The sequence below is a fragment of the Diabrotica virgifera genome, chromosome 10 (assembly GCF_917563875.1).
Source record: "Diabrotica virgifera virgifera chromosome 10, PGI_DIABVI_V3a".
NCBI classification, from domain to species: Eukaryota; Metazoa; Arthropoda; class Insecta; order Coleoptera; family Chrysomelidae; genus Diabrotica; species Diabrotica virgifera.
The window spans coordinates 78931680-78950151 of record NC_065452.1 but is presented as its reverse complement, the minus strand read 5'-3'; the positions used below and the strand labels follow the sequence as shown (position 1 = coordinate 78950151).

Here is an 18472-nt window from a genome sequence, read left to right as displayed (position 1 = left end):
TCTTTCATAGTCTTTCATTTCTATACATTGTTCTTTAATCCATGATTCTTTGGCCCTCATTATTTGCTTTATGTTCTTATCAACCTCTCTGTATTTTTCTGAATTATTCTTCAATTTGCGTCTTTCATCCATTAGTTCTAGTATGTCTGGTGTCATCCACACCTTATGTTTCTTTGTAGATTTGGTTAGGTGTTTATTTCCCGTAGTTCTTATTATAGTGTTTATATACTTCAGTTTTTCATCTATGTTGTCTGTTCTGCGGATTTGGTTTTCTGCTACACTGAGGCTGGTATTGATCTCGCACTGTTTGTCGTCGGTGTTCACTTTTAAGCTGGCTTAAGTCTAACGCTGGGATGATCGTTTTTCTCATTTTCTTTGGTCTAGCTTCTAACACAGATACAACTGGATTATGATCTGAACCGATATCAGTTCCAGGGTAAGTTTTAGTAGATTTCACGGCATTACGGTATCTTTTTGTCACCATTATGTAATCTATTTGGTTTCTGATTACTTTTTCTTGTGTGTGTTGAGGTGACGTCCACGTATACAGTCGCCTTGGGGGTAATTTAAAGAATGTAGTAGTTATTATTAAATCTTCGCTTTAACAAAACTGAACTAAACGATCACCCCTTTCATTTCTATTACCTAAGCCGTATTCACCGACATTTTCTCCAACTTTACCCTGACCGACCTTGGCGTTCAGATCGCCCATTACTATGTTAATGTGTTGTCTCTTTGTTGTTCTCATCACCTCTTCTAAGTTATTATAGAATTGTTCTATTTCCTCTTCGTCTTTGTCTGCTGTAGGAGCGTACACTTGTATGATGTTTATTATGTTCTTCTTATCTTTCAATTGTATTAACATCACGCGCTCTGAAAATGGAGTAAAATTTGCTACAGCATCTTTCCATTTTTTTGAGATGATGACTCCAACTCCGTATCGATGGGTTGTGGTGTCACTTCCGGCATAATAAAACATACCATGATTAGTTGTGGGGCATTTGCCATTTCCTGGCCATTGTGTATCGCTTATGCCTAATATGTCTATACCCAAACGATCCATTTCCAACACGGCGTTATCTAATTTTCCCGAAGAGAATAAGCTCCTCACATTCCACGTAGCAATTTTTATGGCTGTCTTTTTCTTATTACAAGGGTTTCGCAGGTTTACGACCGAGGAAGCCTTGTACTTATCTATTTGTCTTCCTCTGCCGGATCTTGGTCTCCGATGTCCATGATCAGTACTTCTCCTTTGCATGTCCACCATGATGATTACTACTTTATTAATATAAATAGATTCATCCTCGGATTATCGTACCGATCTTGCAACATTTTCCAGGCAGCACTGTAGTTTGCTTCTGTTGTGTTTAAATATTGTATTATTCTACTTGCTTCTCCTCGGAGGCTTGTCTTCAGATACTGCATTTTTTCCACATTTGATAGTTGGTTATTCTCATGTATCAAATGTTTAAAAGTATCATAGAATGTTCCCCAGGATTCGTATCTTCCCTCAAAACAGGGTAACTTCGCCTGAGGTAGTATTATTTTTTCTTTCTTGCATCCCTCATCCTCCAATCTCTAATTTTCTTTTATAATCGACCGCACTCTTCTTTTCATCATATAAAATCTTTCTATTTCACCTTCTTCTAGTGCATCCTGTTCATTTTCCACAGTTATTTCCATTATTAAGGCATCTATTTTTTGTACCTCTTCTTTTAAATCCTCTTGTATATCTTTATTGTTTTCGTCGTCTTCCAATAAATCATGGAGTTTTCCCATCCTAATTTCCACTTCTCTAATTTTTGTCAAAGACTTGAATTTGTATGAATTTTTAATAAGCTCCTATAAAGTCTTTTTCGTTTCTTCATATTTTTTCTGTACTTGTTCGTAATAGTTAGATGTAAAATATTTATCATCTTTTGAACCGTTTTCTACAATTTCATTATTTTGTTCCGCAAAGTCACTCCACAATTCTGCAACTGTCTGCAGCCTTATGTTTAAATATTCTCTGGTACGCCTTCCTTATTTCAGTTTTTTAATATTAGTCAAGATTTTGCTATTTCCTGTCCTAGTTTTTCTTGTTCTGTATGTAATCTCTGCATGTTGTATATATAAAAACTTGACCTATATTCAAAATAATGTCTAAGCAAAAAAATCTTTCTCAATAATAAACCACCGACCTCAAAACGCTGATTTGTACAATGTTATAATATGAAACAATTTCACTTGTAACCAGAGAAATAAAGTTCTTTATATAAAAAATGCAAATACGATATAAATATGTGGAATTGAGTGAACCCAAGATTGTAGTATAAAAATAACTTGATTTATTAAATGTGTCAGTATGTCAGGATTTTATATATGTATAGAAAATCAAATGTTTTAAGAATTTCAAATTATAAGAATCAAAATTATCAAATATATTTAATATCAAAATAATCAAAATATTAGATTTGAATTAGACAAAATATTACTATTTTAAGTAAATAGGTATACAGAATAAATATTTCAATAAAAAATTAGTAAAATTTGATGCTTAAGTTTCTTTAATAAACTTTTTAATTTATCAAAAGAAAATGCACTGCTCTAAATGATAATAAATATTCAAAAACTTACAGAATTATAATTTTATCCCGACGCCGACGTTCACTTGTATGTCACCGGATGTCACTCCAAACAGCTGGAATCGTAGACTTAAGGACTGCTATTCAGGTTCTCTGGTGCTCAAAGGTTCTCGTAAGGCTTCTACTTCTAATTTCGGTGCTTTCTGGTTTCGTTTTATTTTTTCTTTTCTCCACACTTCGAATTCGATCGTCGATCTTGTACGGAACTGGGGGAACAGCTATTCAGGTCGCTAAGGGTCGTCTCCTTCGAAGCTCTAATCCAATTAACGCCCTTTTGATGTTGTTTTGTCGAAGGACCAAATGGACAATTCGATGTAAATATCAGGATCGAATTGTTTTCTAATGCCCCTTTGTCCGTTTCTTCTCGATCGACGATGGTAATCAAATTCTATTGCAGTGTTCACGAAATGTTTCATCGTATATTAGAATGTCATCTACGACCTTCTCCAAATTCTTAAAGCCTGCTAAGGCCTCATCACCTCTACGACAGAATTCATCTCCAGAACTTACAAGACCCATTGGAGCTCTTAAAAACACATATCGTCCCCAAGGAGTAAGAAATGTAGTGAGCTTTTGGCTTTCCTCATCGAGTAACACTTGCCAATAACCACTAGTAGTATCTAGCGTACTGAAATACTGTGGATTGCCGGATATGTTCGAAACTGCTTCCCAGGGGTACTTAAAAGGATGGATTGGTCGTTTTATGAAAGAATTGAGCTTAGTAAAGTCTACACAGACTCTTATTTTACCATTTTTCTTCTATACAATTACCAAGGGACTAACGAAATCTGAAGGTACCTCATCAGCTGGTTTAATGATGTTTTTCTTAACTAGGCTGTCTAATTCAGCTTTTACATAATCTCTCCAAGCGAATGGAATCCTTCTAGGACAGGTTACAGTATGTATACGGGACACTATTTTCTTTCAAATAGATATGCATTGGCGTACTATTCATAGGTTGCAAGATGTCGTTTGAGTTAAATATATCTTTGTACATGCCTAAAATTTTATTTCTTATGTCTTCGCAAATTGCTAATGAAGGGTTTTCAGGAATTTCATTAACATTGAAAGAAGTAACACTGAAGATTGGCTTTGGGAACTCTGAATGGATTATACCCAAATGGATCATGGACATTCTGTCGATTAACAGCTCTTTAACTCCACTATAAATGTATACTGTGATGTTAACAGAACGATTTTCATAGATTATTTGACACTGCAAACTTCCAATTACATTAAGTTTCGATTTGTCTGCGGATTCCAGGGCCAAAGTAGAGCGTTGTAAATCAGATCTGGTATATTTAAGCAAACGCATAAGCTCTGCACCTGCCGCACAGACTTCTGCGCCTGTATCAGGGGTGGCTTTATAAGAAAATGTTATGCTTTTGTTTGAAATTGAATTTATTTTTACTTCAATTTGTAGGTCTCTACTTTTATTAGCAGCATAATCGATAGAAGTAATTTTTAAACACCCTATATTGACAGGTTGTTCTATAGGTTCAGTTGCAATATCTACGGAACGAACCTCTTTTGATAAACAGCATTTTGTATAATGCCCCTTTCTGTTACATTTTTCACAAGTTGCATTGCTAGCTGGGCACTTGTAATTATTGTGCCTTGAAAAACCGCACTTTAGGCATTTCTATTTATTTAAATTATTATTTAAATTTTATTTTATAGATTTTATTTAAATTATTTTTGCAATGCTTTGGTTGCATATATTTTCTTCAGTTAAGGCTGCTTCTTCAGCTTCGCATAATTTGATAATGTCTTCAATCTTTGCTGAATCTGGGAGAGTTCTGCATTTTTTCTCATGTTAGCATCAAAAAGTGACTCTATGACATGATCGCTTAGAAACTGATCGTAACAACTTGAGCATGGATCTGTAAGTTGGAACAATTTGACTTTTTCTCTATAAAAAGAGGAAAAAGATTCTCCTTGCTCTTGCTTTCTGTTCATGAAGTGACTTCGTCTCAAGCGATCATTCTCCTTCTTTTTAAAATTTTCTTCCAATTTATTTAGTAGATTTATGTAATTTGAGCCACTTTCTTTATCAATTTTTATTACTAACCGGCCATATCTGATATATCTTGATTAAAATATGATTCAAGAAGAGCTAATAATTTTTTATTGGGAGCGTTTTCTACGTTTTGAAAGGATATATAATTCTCAAATTTTCGTCTCTAGTCCTTGAACTGTAAGTAAGTTAAGCTTTCTGCCAATTTTTCAGGACCAGCCACGGCATTTGATAAAAATGTAAGTTGTAGTTTATACTGTTAGTCAACGTTTTTGAACTCTCAGCCTCTTCTACTATTGAAGATGTTGCTGCGGGGTTATCAGTCGAGACAACAGTAGTTTTTGATAAAAGTACTTGATGCTAAAATGCAAAGATTTGATGCTATCTTGCGTGGAACTTACAAAATGTTCGAGATTTGTAATCCGATCGTTGGAACTCTTTTCTTCATTAAAAGAAATACTGGTTTTGGTCTTTCTTTTTGGCATCTTCTATTTTGTATGTTTTAGAACTGCGCCATGATATGTTCGTTAAATATAATTTATTTAATGACACTGACAATCCACAAACTAAACTAACCTAAGTACATAGTATAAATCTAAATATATTGTTGTAGAATTGTTTTTTTTTTGTAAAGAAATTCAGAAAAAATTAAATTTATATCAACGACCATAAAATGATAGTTTTTCATCACCCTGTATTTTCATCACCAAAATTGTTTACAATTTAATTTGCTATTAAGCAAGTGTTTCGGGAAAAAGTGAAACGACTAATAAGTGATTCGACGAAATGCATGGGACATGAACAAACATTTCGGTGATTAGAAAGTGGACATCGTTGACGAAAACAAAGACGGCTTTAAGATCCTTTCCGGGAAGGTTTTTAATGTGGTATACAATTGTATGAGGTTTTAGATGTTAAAGTAGAAAGTAGGAAATAACTAATTATGATATCTCTTGAAAAATGACAAATTGGAAAAGTTCTCTGGAAAAATATTTGTTTCAGAAGAAATGGATATGAATGGTTTTGAGAGAGGCGTGTTTTTGATAGAGTGGGAAAGATGAGGTAGAAGGGAGAAGAAAAGAGGAGTCAGAATTTGGCGAGAGACGAGAGGTCACTGTGTAATTAACATCGGTGGAAGGCAGTCCAGTTTTTTGTTTTAAAAAGTTTAGTAATCAGTGTAGAGTGTGTGTAATCGGCCTTTGCGAGCAGAATCAAGTTGAAACCAAATTGTCGACCGTTTGAAGAGTCAATTTTCCTGGTCCGAGGGAGCTTCCTTTGTTTTGTCTAGAACGAGTAGCTGATTAATATCTTTTTGCACAAGATATCGAACAAGGAAAACTGAGTAACAGAATTCGAGCAAATCCTGTATGATTTTTGGAAGCAGTCGTGACGAGAGGGACTTTTTCGCAACATCCAGAGAGTACGTGTTTGGGAGAATCAAGGACGGCGCAATCCAGAGAACGAGGCAGTGAAGAAACAAAAAGGTCAGTCAAATTATTTGTCGGAATGGAGAAAATTTGTTTATATCAAACCCATATTTGTTTATTTGTTTATTGAACTTTTCTTTTACGCAGTTAGTCATTTAAAATTTAAGAAATCAAGTCAAAAGAAGAAAAGTAAATTTTATTAAATTTAGTATGAGTAAATAATAAATTAATTAAATAATTTTTTTGTCAAAACAATTAGATATCAGAGTTAGAGTTTAATTGATTAAGTAAGAGATTGTTGCAACAAAGTTTAAATTTAATATTTTTTTAACCACATGTACAATTTTATATTTATTTGATAAAAACAATAGATTACATTTATGTATTAAGTGTTTTCAATTTCCCTGTTTCCACCCTGGAAGAAGTAAGCAATTAGAAATATTAGAAGCCACCGATCACAGGTATTGTCTACAATACAAAATTAGCCCTGAGAATAAAATTGATTGGAAAATTTAATTTGAATTTAGTTTTTACATATGCAGTAAATAAAATAATTGAATAATTAACTAAAGTAAGAATTTGCTAATCAATCTAATTAAATAGATATAATAGAGCATAACAAATGGCGTTCCAACTGATGGTGCATTAGAGTATTTCTGGTTGCAACTTTGAAAGGAAAGGACAGAGGAAAGCAGGTGTTGGAAAATCTATTTATTGAGTGGTCAAATTGAAATATTTGAATTTCGACATATAAATTTCCTTTAGGTACAATTTCTAATATTTTATTTTATTTATTTGATATTTGCATTTGATGATTTTTTGAAATATTCATATTACATTGGGTAAGAGAAAAATTTCGCGTCTGCAACAGATAGGGTATTTTAAAGTTTCCTATTTGGCGGGGATAGTATTCCTTGAAAAGGAATGCCAGAGACAAGAAACAAAAGCCAAGAAAACAAAAAACAAGAAAAAATTCAGAAAAAGAAGAACATTTGGAACAAGGAGAACATTCAGATCAAGAAGACATTTTAGACACAACAATCATGGAAACAGGAAAAAAGTAATTGTCAGATTTAGAAAAATTATTACAACTTATGCAAATACAATCACAAAAAATGGATAAAAATCAGGAAGAAACATAAAAGAAAATGGATAAAATGCATAAAAATCAGGAAGACGCAAAACGAGTCATGGAAGAAACACAACAGAAAATGGATAAAAATCAGGAAGAAGCAAAACGAGTCATGGAAGAAACACAACAAAAAATGGATGACAATCGACAGGAAACAAAACAAGCAATAGAGGAAAATAACAGAAACATAGAGAGTATCAAGAAGGAAATGGTGAAAAAAATCGAAGAGATTGTAGAAAAGAGCGAGAAACAGGAGATAGAGATTAAAGAAATCAAAATAAACATGAAGGAGATAAAGAATGGCCAGAAAAAGGAACTAGAAAACTTGGAAAACAAGTTGGAAAACGCTATTCAAACAGACATAGAAGAAGTAGAAAGAAAGATCAAAGAAAACGAAAGAAAAATTGCGGAAATCAATACACAACAAAATGTCGGACAAAGAAGAGAAATGGTTATACATAGCACAGATGACGTGAAAATACGATTTGGCGGGGATGTAAGAAGATTACACTCAGTGCCTTTCATAAATAGCGTGAAAAAGAAAGTACAACACATTGGAAATTTTGAAACGGCTAAAGAAATGATCAGAAACCATCTTAAGTATGAGGCAGGTCTGTGGTTTGACAGCAAAGAAGAAATTGACAGTTGGCAACAGTTTGAACAAAAATTTTTAAACTATTTCTGGGGAAAATCCAACAAATGGAAATCAACAAAGAATTACAAAATGGGAAATATAATGATCGGATGGGTATCTCAGAAAAAACATACGCATTACAAATATACAATAATGCAAAACATTTACAATACAATTATTCGTCAGAATAATTAGTCGAACTGATTGCAAGACATTTCGAAGAAACCCTAGAAGATCATATCACGTTGCAAAATTACAAAGACATAGATAGTTTGTGCCAATTCCTACAAATAAGAGAATCACGTCTAAGAGAAAGAAAATCAAGAAGATCGCAAGAAGATTACAGACCCCGAGAAACACAGGATTGCAGGGATAGAAGACAAAACAATAGGAGGGACTATACAAGACGAGATTTTAATCCCAGGAGGGAAAACGAAAATAGAGACAACGGAAGAGGAAATTATGAACAAAGAAATAGGCAATGGAATGAGGACAGAAATCGAGATAACCAGAATAGAAACACCACACGCACAAATCAAGAAAACAGAAATAATGGTAGACAAAATGAACAGGGATATCGAGAAAACCGAAACAGATCCGACAAACCAAGAGAAAATAGAAGAGAGGTAAATAATACCCAGATATAAGACTATGACGAAGAGAGACACTACGACGAACAAAATATAAACAACGAGGAGCAACCGGCGTTTTTTACGAAGGTGCTCACTAGAAACAAGAACCAAAACAGGAATTTTTTGTCAGCCAAAGGAATTTATAAAACTGGCAGGAAACAATGAAAAATGAAATGGAATAAATGTAAAATTTGTGAATGGTTTCATCAACGAGAAACCAATTAAGATTATGATAGATACTGGCTCAGAATTAACACTAGTCAACAGAAAATTAATAGAAGAAGTTAATTTAACCAATTTAATTTACAAAATACCTAGGGTGAACTTAGTGGGCGCAAATAAACGGACATTGGCAACAATAAATGAAGGCATACGAATAAAGGTACGATTGGGTAAGGGATTTTATGCACTACAATGTGTAATAATGCCAAATATGTCGCATGACATGATCGTAGGAGTGGACGAATTGACAGAAAAATACGTAGCAATTGACTTCAAAATAACCGGAAGAAATTCACAAAGGAAAAAGAAGAAGAACCGGAAAATTTGGAAAAGAACAAGGAACATGAAAAACGGAAAATGGATGATTCAGAAAAAGAACAAACAGTGGAGATGAATGTGGCGACGAAACAAGGACAAAAGAGAAAGAGAAGAAGAGGGCAAAGGAAGATAAAAGAAAATGAAACCTGGGACTCCTCAAAAGAGTTGAGACCCGAAGAAGAAAATTTGAGAATAACAAAAGCAAAGGATACCTGGGATTCCTCAGAAGAAGAGTCAAGCCCAGAAGAAGAAGAAGAAAAAATGAAAGTGACAAGAGAAAATGAAACATGGGATTCCTCAAAAGAAGAGTCGAGCCCAGAAGAAGAAGAAAAAATGAGATTAACAAAAGAAAGAGAAAGAGAAGAAAAGGAGATGCATTTGAATTTAAAAAACTGTGAAAAATTCAGAAATGGAGAGCATAAAGTTGCCCAAAAACTGGCGCATGATGTTTGGAAGAAAAAGAGAATTAAGGAAATAGAAGAAGAAAGTCAAAAAATCAGAAAAATATGTAATTGTTACGATGTGTACAAATATCATGTGTAAAGGAAGAAATGGTACATAGTAAATAGCTTAAAATAGGAAATAGGACATAAAGTAGGATAATGAAATAGGTATACCGGAAAATTGTTTTGCCTCGAGAAAATCGGTTGCAGATGCAAAGAATTTTATCGAATTCAAAAGGCGGGGATTTTGTTGTAGAATTGTTTTTTTTTGTAAAAAAATTCAGAAAAAATTAAATTTATATCAACGACCATAAAATGATAGTTTTTCATCACCCTGTATTTTCATCACCAAAATTGTTTAGAATTTAATTTGCTATTAAGCAAGTGTTTCGGGAAAAAGTGAAACGACTAATAAGTGATTCGACGAAATGCATGAGACATGAACAAACATTTCGGTGATTAGAAAGTGGACATCGTTGACGAAAACAAAGACGGCTTTAAGATCCTTTCCGGGAAGGTTTTTAATGTGGTATACAATTGTATGAGGTTTTAGATGTTAAAGTAAAACAGTAGGAAATAACTAATTATGATATCTCTTGAAAAATGACAAATTGGAAAAGTTCTCTGGAAAAATATTTGTTTCAGAAGAAATGGGTATGAATGGTTTTGAGAGAGGCGTGTTTTTGATAGAGTGGGAAAGATGAGGTAGAAGGGAGAAGAAAAGAGGAGTCAGAATTTGGCGAGAGACGAGAGGTCACTGTGTAATTAACATCGGTGGAAGGCAGTCCAGTTTTTTGTTTTAAAAAGTTTAGTAATCAGTGTAGAGTGTGTGTAATCGACCTTTGCGAGCAGAATCAAGTTGAAACAAATTGTCGACCGTTTGAAGAGTCAATTTTCCTGGTCCGAGGGAGCTTCCTTTGTTTTGTCTAGACCGAGTAGCTGATTAATATCTTTTTGCACAAGATATCGAACAAGGAAAACTGAGTAACAAAATTCGAGCAAATCCTGTATGAGTTTTGGAAGCAGTCGTGACGAGAGGGACTTTCTCGCAACATCCAGAGTGTACGTGTTTGGAAGAATCAAGGACGGCGCAATCCAGAGAAAGAGGCAGTGAAGAAACAAAAAGGTCAGTCAAATTATTTGTCGGAATGGAAAAAATTTGTTTATATCAAACCCATATTTGTTTATTTGTTTATTGAACTTTTCTTTTACGCAGTTAGTCATTTAAAATTTAAGAAATCAAGCCAAAAGAAGAAAAGTAAATTTTATTAAATTTAGTATGAGTAAATAATAAATTAATTAAATAATTTTTTTGTCAAAACAAGGAGATATCAGAGTTAGAGTTTAATTGATTAAGTAAGAGATTGTTGCAACAAAGTTTAAATTTAATATTTTTTTAATCACATGTACACGGCTTATTTGATAAAAACAATAGATTACATTTATATGATATTAAGTGTTTTCAATTTCCCTGTTTCCACCCTGGAAGAAGTAAGCAATCAGAAATATTAGAAGCCACAGATCAGAGGTATTGTCTACAATACAAAATTAGCCCTGAGAATAAAATTGATTGGTAAATTTAATTTGAATTGTTTTTGTTTTACATAGGCAGTAAATAAAATAATTGAATAATTAACTAAAGTAAGAATTTGCTAATCAATCTAATTAAATAGATATAATAGAGCATAACAATATATTAACTATAACTATAATATTCCTACAGTTGTATATTGCAAGCGGGTTTGCCATTCTGTGAATTATCATAAATAAATCCTCCTTTAGTAGTCCACAGCAGTTAACAGCGATAATCCTCTACAAGTACCTGCCTAATACTACCTTTCACGACCTCTGTCGTGAAGAGCGGCAATGTTGTCAGAAAATTCTCATTTTGTTTCGCATGGAGCTATCCTTGTACACTGAATAGCATGTTTGAAATATGGTATAGTTCTCTCTATCATGGTCCACGTAAAAATCCTAGTTCCAACAAAATTACGTAGGCGCGCCACTATGCAGGACGACACCACAACAGAATAATACATACGGTTTCGCTTCTATTAAGTTATCATTTGACGGTATTAGGATATTGTCAAGGATTGTGTTGCAATAAAATTATGAAAATGTCTTTACTAAATTACAAATATTTTATTATACTCACCCTATTTATAGAAGCTCGAGAACTTATGTTTTGTAGTCTATTGCATTCGATTGCCAAAAGCTTAGTCATAAAAAATGGTTCACAAAATTCTACTGTGAAAATTAAAATGCCCCCCAAAATAGTTTTTTGTATGTAAAATACATTGTTGTAAGATGATTTGTCCTTGGTCCAAATCCTGCAAATAAATAAAGAATACACTAGTTAAAAACACGTTTTTCAGAGCTGTATTAATTTTAACAACTAAGTGTATAAAATATATTATAAACACATAATTCAAATAACATCCATCACTTTTCTATAGTTCACCGTATACAGTGTTGAGGTATTACGCTATACAAAAATTAAAGCTTGCAAAACTTCATCCTTTATAGGCTGATCACGAATTCCTTCCCAACCCTTATTTTGAGTCCAGGTAGCTCTCGAATCCCTTCCAGCGGATTAAAGTATTAACCCTTAACCTAGAGACCGTTAAGAACCGGCAACGGTGTAGAGCCAAGAGAAGGTTATTGAAATACCACCTACTATTTTACCGAATTTTGGATGTAGTAGTGGAAATTAAATAACAGTTTCCAATATAAAGTGAATATAAAAGTGCATACTGACGATACAAGTGAAAAAATAAACAAAAATTACTAATTAAGTGTGAATTAAGAGTGTATAAACAAACAAACACAAAAAACTGGCATAGGAAAGTGAACGAGTTTCAACAGCCAGCTGGTAGACGGGTCACGCTCCACGTCACGGCGACGTTGCCAGACTGTAGTAAAAGTCGCGGAAAAAGGGAAAACTCTAAAAATTAAAATACTTAGCGAAGAAAAATAAAATAAACTACTTAGTTTGAGGACTCAAAGAGGAACCTAGCTTTTGAAGAGTCGATCTGGGCGAAGTTCCTATCGTTGAGATACCAACTAAGATACCGTGAAATAAACAAGAACATGACGGAAGGCGATAATAAAATAATATAAAGCGAAACAAACAAGAACATGGAGGACAGCGACGACTGTTCGGACGACAGCAAAAGGAAAAGAGATCCGGATGATGCGACTCAAAGATCAAAAAATAGAAAACTCTCACAAACACCATCTAAAACAAATAGTAAAGAACAAAAACTAGATCTATTAATAGAGATGGTGTCGGAGCTCAAAAAGCAGAGTGACAAAACCAGTGAAGATATAAAAATGATAAGAGAAGAAAATAAGATATTGAGACAAGAAAATCAAAAACTAAAAGAAGAAAATAAAGATATAAAAGAGAAGCTAGAGGAAACAAATGATAGAATTGAATGGCTAGAGAGAGAGAGAAAAAAGGAAAAATAATATAGTGATGTCAGGAATTGAAATGGAGACAGAAAATAAAACAGAACTTAAACAATTCGTGGAGAACATGATAAAAAACACTCTACAGATAAATATTATTGTAAAAACAGCTCATAAAATAGGAAGAAAAGTATGCTTAATTGAAATAAATAATGAAGACGAAAAAGAACAAATCATGAAAAACAAATACAAATTTAAAGAACTGCAGCAGGAAAAGGTCTACATAAATCATGACATGACAACAAGGGAGCGTGAGAAGAACAAGCAAATAAGAAAAATGGCAAAAGAAGAAGAATTAAAATGAAATAAGGTGAAAATTGGGTACAATAAAATAACTATAAATGGCGAGACGTGGAAATGGAATAAGACTATGAAAAAACTAGAAGTAATAAATCCAAAAAACGAATAGCAGAAATTGAAAGCGACATGAAAACAAACACAACGAACCTGGCAAATAAAATGGACACGAATAAAAAATATATATGAAGCTACAAATATAGCGAGGAACAAAAATGGTGAGATATATAAAAATACGGAACATAAGAAAAATGAAAAGGAAATCATAAAAATGGCTACATGGAACGTGCGAGGTATTAACGATAAGGAAGAGGAAATAATTGAAGAGATAAAACTACAAAATATAGACTACTTGGGAGTAACTGAAATAAAAAAGAAAGGTAGAGGAATAGTAGATCTAAATGAGGGTTACCGCTTATATTGGTCAGGAGTTGACTTAAAAGAATGGGGCGCGGGAGGTGTAGGCCTAATAGTAAAAACAGAAAAGACAAATAACATAATAGGTGAAAGATATATAAACGAAAGATTATTGGTAGTGGAAGTAAAACTAGAAAATACAAATATAACCAGCATATTCGTAGCATATGGGCCAAATGATAATGCCAAAAAAGAGGAAAAAGATGAATTCTTTGAAATATTACAAGCAGAGATGGATAACGAAGGAGAAAACATTATATTAATGGGAGACCTAAATGGTAGAGTGGGAAGAGACAATAAAGGGATTGAACGATACTTGGGGCAACATGGAGAAGAAATGAAAAATTATAACGGAAACAGAATCATAGACCTATGTATAGCAAATGACATGGTTATAACGAATTCAAAATTTATGCACAAAGACATACACAAATATACTAGAGAAATCTCATCGAGAAAAGAAAAATCCATAATAGACTATTTCCTAATAAAAAGAAAAGACCTAAAGATGATAAAAGACGTAAAGGTAAAAAGAGAGGCTGAAATAAGAAGTGACCATTACTTGCTTATAATGGAACTAAGGGTGCACACACATAACACAACAGAAAAAAGAAAGAAGATAACTAAAGAAAAAATAAAAAGCTACAAATTAAGAGAAATAGATAGTAAAGAGGAATACCAGAAGAAGTTAACCAAACAGTTCGAGACTATAAAGGCAATTAACACAGGAATAGAAAGTAAATGGAAGCAATTTAAGGAAATCATATTGAAAACAGCAAAAGAAGTATGCGGAACAACTAAAATCACAAACATATATTCGAAGAAAAGTAAATGGTGGACAGCAGAAATACAACGTAAAGTGAAAGAAAAGAAAAAAGTATCTAAAAACCAAATCGGAGGACGATTTCGAAAAATATAAAATGGCCAGAAACGACATTAAACAAGAAATTAAAACGGCAAAAAAGAAGTCTTGGGGAGATTTTGGACACAAAATGAATGAAAACTATTTTAATAACCAGAAATTGTTCTATGGTACATTGAAACAGCTAAGACAAAAGAAAACTTATAGATTAAGAGACATAAGAGATAAAGAAGGAAATATATTAACTACAGAAAGAGAAATAATGCAAAGATGGAAGCAGTACTTTGAAGAACTAACAGAATGGAAACCATATCAACATGAAAGAGAGGAAGACATGATCGAAAATACAGAGGAAATGCAGCAAATAACAAAAGAGGAAATTGCAGAAGCCATTGACAAATTAAAATTGGGAAAATCTCCAGGCCAAGATGAAATCACAGCTGAAATGTTAAAGTACATGAGTGAAAATTCAAAAGAAAAATTCCGAGAACTACTAAATGAAATAATCACAGCAAAGGAAATACCATCTGATTGGAAAACAGATATAATAGTACCACTGTTTAAGAAAGGAGACGCAAGACATTGCGAAAATTATAGGGGTATTACATTGACGAGCGTTCCTGCCAAAATATTCAATAGAATAATTAAACAAGGGAAAAACTAGAAATAAAATTAGAAGAATCCCAGCATGGCTTCAGAAAAGGAAGGAGTACCCAAGATCTGATATTCATATTGAGACAAATAGGAGAAAAACTATTGATGAAAGGCAAAGAGATACACATATGCTTTATTGATCTGAAAAAAGCTTTTGATAGAATAAGAAGGGAAGATATATGGAAATGTTTAAAGAAAAATGGAATAGAAAAGGATATGATAGAAATAATTAAAGCCTTATATAAAAATAATAAAATAAAAATAAGGACTCACAATCAAGAATCTGATGAATTTCAGGCAAAGATAGGACTAAAACAAGGCTGCGTACTAAGTCCATTACTTTTCTCAATGGTACTAGATGACGCAATAAAGCAATGCACGGAGAAATCTAAAGACATTATATTGGGAAAATGGAAAATGAACAATGTACAAATACAAGAATTACTATTTGCAGATGATATGGTATTGTTAGCTGACACGGAAGAGAAACTGCAACAAATAATAAACACTTATATAAAAGAACTAAGAAAAATTAACATGGAAATAAACACAGATAAAAGTAAAACAATGGTTATGGCAACTATAAAAAAAGTGATAAAAATCAAGGTAGAAGGACAAGTGTTGTAACAAGTAAACAGCTACAACTACTTAGGTACAATTATTGAAGAATATGGTAAAATAGACAAAGAAATAAACAATAAAATAGGAAAAGCAGGGACAATTTATAATACATTAAGAAATACGTTCTTTGGAAAGAAAGAGGTACCCAAAGAAGTCAAAACACAAGTGTACCAAAAAGTGGTTCGACCATCAATCGTCTATGGGAGTGAGTCGTGGACGCTAACAAAGAACAACAAAAGAAAAATCAAAGCTACAGAGATGAGATTCTTGAGAAAAATAGAAGGGGTCACACGAAGAGGCAAAATAAGAAACGACACAATAACTCAAGCTGTAAAGATAAAACCCATAGAGACAATTATAGGGGAATGACAGTTAGGATGGTTGGGCCACATCCACAGACTAAACGACACAAGAATAACGAAGAAAGTATATGAAGTCAGAGTACAAGGGAAAAATAAAGTAGGTCGCCCAAGAATGAGATGGGAAGAACAAGTTAGACAAGAAGTAAAGAAGAGAGGACTGCAATGGAGTATGGCAAAACAATTGGCTCAAAATAGAACAGCATGGAAAAGAAGTATCAAAGAAGCACCACAAGATTAAAACATATGGACAGAAAGGTGGGTCAAATAAGTACTTTATATTTATTAAAATTGTATTGTTAAAATAAAAGTATTGTATAATTATTAAAATGTATTGAAATGTAGATATTGAACTAGTTGTAAACAGCATAACACCGAAAGGTACGAATGGGCTTAACTGATTAAATAAAATAAATAAAATAACCCTTAACCTTGTGTATTTATAAAATCAATTACCTGTGGTCAATAAAAGTGAAAGTTGTTTGTTTACCAATTTTTTTGTGTATTTTTAAAATTAATTTTACTTTGAGATTTCGTCTTGTGTGTTTGGTTATTTAATCTCGTTTGGTTACGTGTAGTGAGTATTTTTACTTGAGATCTTGAAAACAATGGAGTTCATAATTGGAGAGAAAGGTAACAATATTTTAGTTCTTGGATGGTTCTTGGATGGATACACATTTCATTTTCACAAAAATCTTTGCGTGGATATGCCATTCAAAATCTTTTAAATATTTTGTCAAAGTAAATGATAGAAATGAAATCGTGGATAGGTAAATTGCTCATGAGCATGATCGAATCGAACAGAAAGTTCTACCTAGGCAAAAACTTAGCAATAAGTTAAAAAGGAAGGCAGTTGATGATATTTCTTCCAGGCCGTCCAAAATTTTACATTCAGAATTAAGGAAAGATTATATCGATATTTTAACCACTTCCGATGTTATTTTAATTCGTAATAATATTAGTTATGAAACAAGATCAAAATTTTCTAAATTGCCCAAAAGTCTCTCTGAAATTCAAGACGTGCTAGATAATATGAAAATTAGAACAAATAGAAATGACTATTTTCTCATAGCCAACAATAAATCTTTAAATATTGTCATCTTTTGAACCCTTTGAAATCTTCAACTTTTGTCTTCACTTGCAACAATATTCATAGACGGAACATTTTATAGTTGCACAAAACATTTCTCACAAGTTTTTATAATTCATGAACTGTCAAATAATATTTATATATTCCTTTGGTGTTCTTTTGGTTCCAGGTAAATCTTCTAATGTTTATTTAACGCTTTCGGGCTTTTACAGTCAGAATGTAATAAACTTAACTTCTTATTTTCATGCAAAATTATTTTTGTTGATTTCGAAATTGCAATACATTCAGAAATTAAAAAAGTATTTCCTGAAGTTGCCATTAAAGGGTATCGTTTCCATTGAGGTCAATCTTGGTGGAGAAAAAGTCAAGAAATAGTTTTGAGTGTGGAATATAAAAATAAGGCTTTTAGCGTTTGGCCACACGGGCGGTTTTTTACGGCCGCCGTAAGAGCAGTAAAAATCAGCGCGAAAATGGGTCCCACGGTGAGAATAGTAGATGGCCACACTGTTGCTGCGCGATATTTTACAGCTCAGTCTGGCCATCTACTATTCTCACCGTGGGACAAATTCTCGCGCTGATTTTTACTGCTCTTACGGCGGCCGTAAAAAACCGCCCGTGTGGCCAAACGCTTACTCTTCTCTTTCTTTGCCTGCTCCTCTTTTGACTACCTACCTGACCGTAACTTACCGTGACCGTGATTAACTTAGGTAGCCGGGAAGGAACTCGAGTGTTTTTTTGGTGGCGGGAAGGAATTCGAGTACACAGTTAAGTAGCCACTTCCATCGGAACTTTCCTTTTTACAACATATTGTGCAACGACGAATTCTTTTCGAACATTTCCATATTCTAGAACAAAAGGATCTTTCCTATCGAAGGGTATAAATACCCATGTAAACACATGTAACTAGTCCTGTTGTTTTTGAACGTTCGATCATGTAAATCGTCTTGATATTTTCAAATGCTTGATCATGTAACTGTAATAATTATAATTCGGCTTTAGTGTTCAATCTACATTTAAGTACGATATTGTAAAAGTAGATTAGTTTAAAAAATAAAGTTATTTTTTAAAACAGAACACGTCGAAACAAATTATTTATTTGGCGCAGTCAGTAAAAATATTGAAGAAAACAGTATAAAAAAAAGTTTCTTCAAGTGAAAGCGTCTTATTGAATGACGCTAGTTTCCAGTAAGTTAATGTGAATCACTTGGATTACTGGAAAAACCCTGGAAAACTACGGAAACTTAAGAGTTTC

At 33.1% G+C, this 18472-nt stretch overlaps 1 protein-coding gene across 1 annotated transcript in view; it reads right to left on the bottom strand.

Moving 5' to 3' along the window:
* Window positions 1-18472, bottom strand: part of LOC114343637 (KICSTOR complex protein SZT2) — a 997370-nt gene that overhangs the window by 611442 nt on the left and 367456 nt on the right. Inside the window, exon 8 of the mRNA XM_050663023.1 lies at window positions 11605-11779. Coding sequence (XP_050518980.1) covers window positions 11605-11779 — 175 coding nt within the window. The remainder of the gene's footprint in view (window positions 1-11604; window positions 11780-18472) is intronic.